General features: G+C 43.4%; 1 protein-coding gene across 1 annotated transcript; it reads left to right on the forward strand.

Moving 5' to 3' along the window:
• Positions 1 to 243: 243 nt before the first annotated feature.
• On the forward strand, positions 244 to 9,735 carry NPY (neuropeptide Y). The gene is made up of 4 exons (XM_038128021.1): positions 244 to 402; positions 615 to 802; positions 5,970 to 6,050; positions 9,202 to 9,735. The coding sequence occupies exons 2-4, from the start codon at positions 615 to 617 to the stop codon at positions 9,224 to 9,226; spliced, it is 294 nt and encodes a 97-aa protein (XP_037983949.1). The 5' UTR covers positions 244 to 402; the 3' UTR covers positions 9,227 to 9,735.
• The last annotated feature ends 203 nt before the right edge of the window (positions 9,736 to 9,938 follow it).

The following is a 9,938-nucleotide window of genomic DNA, read 5'->3' on the forward strand; positions in this document are numbered from 1 at the left end:
CACGGCGGCTCCTCACCTGCAGACATCCAGGCTCCCACGGCCGCTCCGCGACACTCGGGGAAGGATGCCGATCCCGGGAGCGCATCCCGGGGGCAGCCCGTGGGTGGGGCTCCCGGGGCGGCGGGGGCGGTGCGGGGGCTGCGCGGGGCTCGGCACCGCCCGCCCCCTCGGTGCCGCCCGGCCCCGCCCGGCCGCGGCCGCCGTGCCCCTCCCGGGGCAGGGGCCGGCGGAGCGGGGCGGGGGGGACCGGAGCCGGCGAGGCGTGATCGCCTGAGGCCCCTCCTGCCTGCCGGGGAAGCCTTAAAACAGGCCGGCGAGGCGCGGAGCCCCGCACTCGGGAGCCCCGACGCACGGGCAGACGCGCCTCGCCGAGCCGAGAGCCGCTCCGCTGCAGCCGCCGCCGTGAGTGCCGCGACGGGGCGGGCCCGGGAGCGGGATGGGGATGGGGATAGGGATAGGGATGGGGACGGGGATGCCGGGCTGTTCGGGCCGGTTGGGGGCGGGGATGCCGGGCTGTTCGGGCCGGTTGGGGGCTGAGCTGGGGCGGCCGCGCTGCTCCCGCCGTCGGGGCAGGTGCTGACGGCAGCTCTCGTCCATCCCGCCCCGCCGTGCAGATGCAGGGCACCGTGAGGCTGTGGGTGTCGGTGCTGACTTTCGCCCTGTCGCTGCTGGTCTGCCTGGGGACGCTGGCAGAGGCGTACCCCTCCAAACCGGACAGCCCCGGCGAGGACGCCCCCGCAGAGGACATGGCCAGATACTACTCGGCGCTGAGGCACTACATCAACCTCATCACCAGGCAGAGGTAGGCAGAGCGGGACGGCAGACATCTCCCTCTCCCGCTCCCCGGGCTGATTTTTATCTTGGCGAGGCTCAGGGGAGGAAGGTGGGGTGCCCCCTCACACTGGGTGTCTCTCGCTGCTTTCCCCGAGGACACGGAGAAAGACGTGGTGCACAGATTCCTTTTAGAGAGCAGTGGCCGTGAAACCCTGGGCTGCCGACGGGTCCGGAGCTGAATTTCCACCAGCCAAGTTGGCAGAAGGGGCAGGGGTGTCCATGCTGCTCCTTCTCTCTCAGCCTCTTCCAGCTCTGGCACAGACAGGCTGGCAGGCAGGAGCATGAACAGCGTGCACAGGGAGGGACCCCAGAAAGGAAAGATAACTAACCTGGCAGCTGGAGACAGCTAGACAGGGCACTAGGAGCAGTTTCCCACTTTTGTTGCTGCCACTGAGTCCAGTGAAGATTTCAGTGAGAAAAAGTGCCCACGGTGGAGATGTAGTAGTCCAGATGTTTTGTGATTTCTTGGCTACTTCATGCAGCTGCGAGTGTCAAAAAACCCCTAGCCCTAACAAAAACCTCCCTCAAGATCAAGAACTCAAGCCCAAAGACTGTGAACCCAAACTTCCCTGGCTCTAAACTGGCTTTCTGGGTTGACCATGCTTGTTAAAGTATAGGTAAAGGCTCAGCCTGAAAAAAAAAAGGGCAAGTTATTATAAAAAATCATCTTCTTTGATAAAAAATTGTCTGTCTGGTTAGTCTGTGTGACTGATAGATGTTTGCCCTGAGGTCACGCAATAGTGTGTGACATAGAAGAGCTTTGACATATTTATCTATTGTTTAATATCAAGACCAGATGAGAGGTCTAAAATTAGGCTTTCATTTGTCCCTCTAGAAGTCTGAAGAATTAAATTAAAAGGGTGACTATCGTGCAACTGAGAGCTTTCCCAGCAAGCCCCTAACATCATGTGCCACTGCCCTAAGAGCATAAGACAGATGAAGGGGCTGATAGAAATATACTTTTTCAGTTCAGAACTTTTAAAGCAATATTCACAACTGTTTCACGTGTGAGGCATGCTTCTGTGTGGCAGTCTGCACTCAAATAACCTTTTGTCTAGATTACTGTTAAAATAATCCAATCCTCAAATTCTGCCTCTGCTGCCGTTTTCTCTTGCATGTGATGGGATCTCCAGGCTGGTGCCTCATCCCTTCTTCTCTTTCCTTCATCTCCCTTTTCAAAGGTGGCTCCAGTCAAAAGCAAAGCCATACTTAAAAACAAAAAATCCCAAATCCAAATGACCACTCCTCCCCATCTCTGTTCAGCCTTCACTTCTGGTATGTGCGCTGTGTGCTTGCTTTAACATTGACTGTGTAGCTTTTATTCTGATTTCATTGATTGTAAGTACATAACTCTGAGACAGAAACCAGTTTCATTCTTTTGTGTGGATTTGGAAATGAACTGAAATAGTTATTGCTTCTGATGGATAAAATTTGAATTTTGTTCTTTAGATTTTCCACATATTTCCTGCCCACCCTTGTATTTAAAGGAACAGATCTGACTTGGAAGTACAAGAAAGTTGGCAGAAAAAAGCACTACAAAGACAACTTCGTGATACACATTTAAAAGTTGACTGCACAGGTTAACTAAAAAACCAAAAAGGTGTGCTGTTTTTCCACTGTGGTGAATTAATAATCCAGAAATAAAGCCATTGCCACCTCCATTTGGAAAGCTTAACTGAGCTGCTGGAGGTTTCCTGTTTTGGCAGTGATGCAGTTACTTGCAAAATGAATCAATAACTTTTGAAGCATTTTGGACCGGTCTAAGGATGATTGGTCTATTTCAGCAGATGTGCTCAAAGTTTTATCTCTTCTCACAGATTTTTATCTCTGCTTTTTGTGCATGGTACTGCTTGGGAGCCCTGTGACAGGGGGAAGATGAGGTCCAGGGGCTCACGCTGCTCCTTCTGCGGGTGGGTGAGCAAGCTGTGCTCAGCCTCTCACCCGACCTGGTGCCTGTACGTGGTGAAGTGAAGCAGTAAGAACATGTTGGCAAAGGAGAAGATGAGGAGATTGATGTATTTTTTTTTCTTCAGGTTCATCTGCCCTGCCTTGTTTGATATTTTTGTGATTATGAATACTACCATCCCCTCCCTGCCCCCTCCTGGCCCATCTTTCTGCCTTCTGCTTCTGGCCTGACTCAAGCATTTTAGTGCCATTCCCTCCCCTCTGAGCTACTATGACCCACAGAGTCTTCACTTGAGCTCAATGAGCTTCTTCTTTCCAGACCATCCTTCTCTTCTTATTTTCAGACCTTGTCCATCTGATTGTTTGCTCCCTCCCTCCTTTGAAATTCTTTTTCAGATCCATCTCTGCTTTAGACACCAGTGCCCGTCAGCTTTAATACCCCTTTGAGGTTACCTGAGGTAAATGGGTGCTTGTATGGTGCAGGTCATGAGACCTGTTTCAGGCTTCTTGATTCTGATGAGATCCCTGTTCCTTATGTGTCAGGTCTTTATAACCTAAAAGAGAGCCCAGCACAGATGCAGAGTGCTGCTCTACAGATGCCCGTGTGTCTTTGGATTAGTTCCGCCTTCATTTCCTGAGCTGTCGCGTGGTCCTTGCCTCATACCTCTCTAACACATTGTTCGGAAGGCTTTTTTTCAGAGTCCATCTTTATTCCTCCTCCTCCTCCTCCTGCTATTTGCTGCTACCTGTGCTCCCTCTTGCTAACAGACAATCTTCTTTCCTTGTCACTTGTAGCTTCTCAATGAACCTGTGGCTTTTCTTTGGTGTAGCAAAGCAGTCAGGCCATTCCTGCTGGAGATGGTTTGAACTATAGGCAGGGCAGAGAGTATATGAAAGTGTGTATGACTTGGGCAGTGCTGCTGCTTCTGCGTCATGTCAGCATCCTTTAATTGGGTGCAGATCCTTTAATGGGAGCAGATCTCCCTTTGCTTTGGTTTCTTGACAGTTTTCTGAATCAGACACATCCAATTTTCTGAATTGGACCCTGATGGGATTTCAATCCTAACACCCAAGTTTCCATAGGAAGCTTTGAGATTTTGCTGAGCCTGACATACTGTATCCTTATTCAGAATAAGTGTGTTTGCTCCTTAAATCTCTTTGACTTCAGCTGGAGCTGTGGCTTATCAGCATGTCCCAAAGTAGGCCTTGATGTCTCAAATGGAGTATAGAAACTGACCAGGTGTTTTCACCTGGCTTGGAATCATGATATTTTAAGTCTTTTAAAACAGCCATGATTTTTGATAAACATGTTATCTCAGAGCAAGGAGCAAGGCACGAAGCAGCTGGAGCAAAGAGATCTCCAGGAATTTGCATCAGGAAAAAGAGATTGACTCTGTCTGTGACCCCTATTTAGTAAGTCAGTAGCATGGATGTTTCCCAGGGGCAAAATGACAGGGTAGACAGGAGACTGACAAGAATGGATGTTCTTTGGGCAGCCCAGTTGGTTGCAGTCAGTGAACACCTTGTGTGCAGCTTTGCTGTGGGAGGGCACGGTGGGTCCATCCAGCACAGGTAGTGGCATGGAGTGGCCAAGATGCTGAAGGAACTCATGTAAAATATATATCTCCCCAACACAGTGGTCCTCATTATTTGAGTGAATCTCTGCACTCTGGGTGGTTGCCGTCTATTTCTTATTCAGGCAAAACTTCCTGAGAGATTAGTGGGAGATTTGTCCAAGTGTGAGGTGCTAGAGAAAGTTTTGATTTGTTAAATCAGTTTCTTTAACATAACAGAAAATTAGCTTCCTCCTCAGTTGAAGTCCAGGTCACATCCATATTAATCAGAGCAGGGAACTAGAAAGAAAGAAATCCCTTGGTGGTGATGGAGTGCAAGGTATTTGATTCAGCATCATGCCTGATTGCACTATTGTAATAGCATTTTACTGCGTCTGGCTGGTTCTTTTCAAATACCTGCTTTCAATCAGCTCAGATTAAGAAATTTAACTTTCTGGAACTGATGCTTTGTCTTTCTGGAACACAGGTGATGCACTAAAATGATTAAAGCAATGTAAAACCACAAAGGGTTGAAGAAAAGGATTGAAAAATTATATATGTTTCCCCTTTTAAGTGCAATCAATGCAGTCAACAGTTAAAACTGTTAGGGTTTTAAATGTAGTTTGGAAGGTTTGGGTTGGTTTGGTTTGTTTTTTTTTTTTTGCCAGTCTAAACCACTGGAATGACTGGGGTCACTAGAGAAACATCATGGTAATAATGGATAGAATGTTAGTCCTTAACTACACGTTTGATTTCTCTGAAATCAGAATTTCACTCAAGCTGCATTTGCAAAAGCTGCAAATGAACTTTGTGATCCAGAATGAAATTGCACACACAAGTTAAACTGTGATCTTAATTCTTTCCAACCGAGGGAGCGTTTGCTCATAGGTGTCACTCTTGGGTTAATGAATCCTTGTAGTCATGTAAGCAGCCTGCTCATTGCCACTTCTGTTTTCCCAGGAAAAGAGATCGAATTCCTTCCTAAGTAATGGAAATTGCAGTTTTAACTGTTAAGTGATGTACAGCATTCAGGATCAAAAAGAAAAAGGCAAATAGAAAGCCAGCTGCTGTGTAAATAAAGGACAAAGGTAGCCCCTGGTGTCCTGTCTAGTTGAAGAAGAACTCTGAAAGAGCAAGTTTTCATTCTCATAGCCACAAAGTTCAAGATATTTCAGTGTTTGCAAACTAATGTGCTGTGTGTTGGGCAGCCCCAAATGTGCTGGCTATCTTAAAAAATCTTGCAAAATTTCTGATGAAGGATAAGTATGATCTAAACCAATGAGAAGGTTCATGGGATGATGGAACTGGGTTTCCAGGCAAGAACAACATGCTTGGAAGTCACATCATGCACAACTTCTTCCCTCTTCCTCCTTGCTCTCACCAGTAAGGTGCAAGGTCCTAGAATATCCAGGAGCAGTCATGGAAGTGAGAAATATTCAGAGTTTCTCAATATAATAATATAAAATAATTGTGGAAAAATGTAGAAAAATATGGAAATATACCAAGAATTAACATTTGCTTACATGGATAAGCCAAATTAAAATTACTGGATAGGGGTATTTATGTCTGCTCAATTTTTCTTTTCTGAAAAAAAAAAATCACTAATGGTTCTGTGCTCAGTCTTCATTTGCAAAAAGTGACATATAAAAAAATGTAACTTCTAAAATTTTTCCTCAGATATGGAAAGAGATCAAGCCCAGATACACTGATCTCAGACCTCTTGTTGAGGGAAAGCACAGAAAACATTCCTAGATCCAGGTATGTATGAAGAGCTCATTTGGATTTAACAGTCTCATTTGTTATCAATAAATATGATTCCTAGGGAGAAAACAAACCACCAAAAGCTGGTTAATCATGTCCTTAAAAAAAACCCAAACCTTTAATTCATTTTTTCCCCAAGCAATAGCAACATCTATGAATGCAAGAAGTGCCTTACTAGGTGTGATAGAGTCCAAACTCCTCATTTGCTGATTTTGGGAGCAGGCTGTACCTGGTATTCAGAGAAAGAGAAGCACTCCCACGATGCTTGTCTCATTCTGGGCATTTTTACGTAGAATTGTGTGCTGATGTCTGATGATGACTCCTTACATATTAGAGCTCCAAAGATGACATCTTGCTACTCATTTGCTGTTCATACAAGTTTAAATTTTTCCTCTGATGATGTATAAGTGGTAAATATTCACCTCTGTTAACTCATACACAAATGCACAGCGGTGACTTTTCTTTAAAATACAGTATTTCACACTGGTTTTGTATCTAATGCTTTACAAAGGGGAAAAAAGGGCTTTTTATTTCCATTTGCACTAGGCTAAAGTAACAGTGGTGTTTCAAACAGCACTGGGGTTTCAAATGTACATAATGCATTTATGTAGTGAGGTAATGACAATTTAGCCATAAAGTAAGTCACTGTAGTAGTGACTGCAATTTACCCAGCTGAAAATTAAGTATGTTGAAAAGGTAAGATGCAGGGGGAGTTTTGGCTCATGAAGGAAAATACTGGTTTTACTCACAATCCAGCATGAATGAGCTCAGTTTAAGCCTTTACTGATTGTCTGAAGTTTGCTGACAATACTTCTACTGCAGAAATAAATGTTTTATGCAGTTGTCTTCTCTGTAGTCTTCAAACAAGTGCTCTGCAAAGGCTCAACTAGACTAGTTGAGTACTTAAACACAATAGCCTGTAGCATTGAATTTAGGGCATGATCATGAGACTGAAAGGTGACCCAGAATTCCTACTGCCATCCAGGGAGGTTGCTCATGAGACCTGCAGTTCTTTGTGTAGGGAGAGCCTTGTCTGATGGTTTGATGACTAACCACAGCTGTGGGGATGCAATTTTCTCTGCAGATGCTTATCTGAAAAACTGCATGGAGTGCAGTGAAATGTATTAGACTATTTTGTGTTTGGTAATGACGAGGGAGAGCCCTCACATAATGGGAAATTTCCACTGCCTTGAATTCGAGGCAACAACTGGGTAGTTAGTACTCATACTCTCTAATATATCTCTCTCATAGTCTAATACTGTCTGTAATTTTCACCCCTTCATCACAAAACTTTATGATTATTATTATTGTTTCAATAATGCTATTTATAACACACCAGGGAGCAAAAATTCATGAACAAAGTCTGCAGTTAAGATCAAGAATTGATGAGAAGCAGATTTTTATTTCATACCCCCTGTAACAGCACTTGAAACTGAGTATGGTATTTTTCACTCATTGCTGACAGTTATGGCAGTGCTGGGAACAATGATGCCTAGTTTCCTATGGATATGTTTTCTAGGATAAAACTCTGTATGGATTCTGAAGCCCACTCCAACTTTTTCCTCCATGTGAGGACACAATTAAATTTCCTTTCCATCCAGGCCTGTGTTTCATGGCACATCGGGAGCTAAACATCTCTAAAATCAGTGTACCTCTCCTTCACTTGGTTGAAATTGTCCAAAGGGTGTGAAAGCTGTGGAGGAAGTGAGGAGAGACACACAGGGCTGGACAACTGGACACACAGCATGGCTGCCTTAGCCTTCTTCCTGGAGGAAGCCAGGCTGAATGAATGAATGAAAGAAAGAAAGGCAGGCTGCTATGATTCCTAACTTAAATTAAGTAAATGTTTTAGAAATAGTTACACAAAAAGCTAGTTATGGAGCAAATGTAATTTGCACTCAAGTGAATCAGTGATAGAGAGAGCTCATGAGTTTGTGGGAACTGAACTTTGTAACTAAACACTGAGATAATGATAAATGACTTAATTGTATTCAGCTTGACAGGCCTGGTTTTACATTGCACTTTTGCTGACTAAAATACACCCCCCAAAAGATGTTCTAGTCTGGGTGTATGTCTGACCATATGAAGAAAGTTTAGAGAGATTCTTTTGGAAATTAATTGCAAAATAGGAAGTTAACGATTAAAAAAAAGGAGGTGCCTTGACCTGAGTACCAGTAAGTTCTTATGACAGAAATGTGTGATACTGCATGTTTTTGATTTTGTCTGTCTTGTGGAGTGATGAGAAAATGTTTAATACTCAGTAATAGGCTGTATTTCTCCCGATGCTGCCTCTTTAAAAATTAGGTATCTAGTATGAGGTACTCATCTAAGGTTGCCTTTGCAGTGAATCAGAGGGATGGGTAGCTCCAGAATGAGCTTTCCTTCCTAAAATGGGCATGGTCTCAGTTGCCCTCTAAGGTGTCCGTGTCTCTCCAGTGACTGTGGAGGCAGATCAGTTATTTAGTCAAGAGTTGATGTGCTACTTTTAGGTGGGAAAAATGACGGCAAATGCATTTCTCCTGGTCTTTTCCCATGTTCTCCTACTTGTCACCTTTCCTCCTGTGTAGACAAACCTCTGTTTGTAAGCAGAGGATCTCTGGATAAAATCCTGCCTTCAGCACCCCTTTCAATACCTTTCAAATGCTTGATATTGAGCAGTGCAATACCACAATATTAGGATGGTGGCTTTGAGCTTATGTTTTGTTGTTTTGTTTAAAGGTGTTTACCGCATGATGGGATTTTGTTTGGCTCAGTGAGTTCTCTTTGGAAGTTGTTTCCTCCTGAGTTAGCGTGAAAAATATATATTTAAGAAATCTATATCTCAACATACCATAGTTTTCTATCTTAATTTCGCTAAGTGCTATTAATTGGTGTAAGTCAGCTTTGTAGCTAGTCTCAATCATGTAAAACATGGTACTGGGGTAGCAGGAAGTACAGGCAAGTTCTGGTACCAATTTTTACAATTAAGTACAGATTTTTGGCAATTCATAATGCATCTGTTTTTGTTGGAGTCACATATACAATATGCATATATATTTCTCATTGCAGCTATTAATGAATGTTTTAGGCAGTTTTAACATTGAATTTTTTCAGAGGGGGCTTTAATATGTGTTTAATGGCTTCTTTTTATTCACATTATGTGTTGCAGGTTTGAAGACCCTTCAATGTGGTGATGGAGTTTTCAGCACACCTTCAGAACTTTTCCTAGTTTTCAGTTCCACACCTCTGAAGCAAATCATAGCGTCATCCCCAGTGCATGCAGCCATTGTACCGAATTCTGTAGAGTTTCTCTCCTTCATCATATTTGTATATACCTTTATTTAAATAAATTATTTGTGCATTCCAAAATACAACATACTAAATGAAAACAAACAACCATGTCATTGGTATAACAAAGCATTGTTTTAAACTATTAAAACTGAATTATAACCTCCCTGTAGTGTGGACAACAATGGTGTCACAGTTATTACAGTAATTACTGTGCAAAGTAAGATAAAGACATCATTTATTGTGGCCTCAGACTCAGCTCAAAACTGTTTAAAATAATTTATCATTGACTTCATAACTTGGGAAAACAATGTTCTGAGAGGTGATCTGTTCAGAATGGTCATTCTTAAAACTTTAGTGCTTACATTGACAAATGTAATAAAGTTAATGTCATTTTTTAAATGCAAAGGAATAAGTCACTGCTTAATTCTGCTAACTCCTCGAAACTGGCTTGATGCTTGGCTGTAAGCCTGAACTAGTAATTTTAAATGAAACAGATGTAACATCTTTGTTTTGGCAATATGCAAAGTAGCAGAAAATAATATCTAAAGTAACTCATAAACCAAGACAAGACTGCAATTATTTGTGCCAGAAAAGAGACATCTAACGCTAAGGCCT

This window comes from Motacilla alba, chromosome 2 (assembly GCF_015832195.1).
Source record: "Motacilla alba alba isolate MOTALB_02 chromosome 2, Motacilla_alba_V1.0_pri, whole genome shotgun sequence".
Lineage (NCBI taxonomy): Eukaryota > Metazoa > Chordata > Aves > Passeriformes > Motacillidae > Motacilla > Motacilla alba.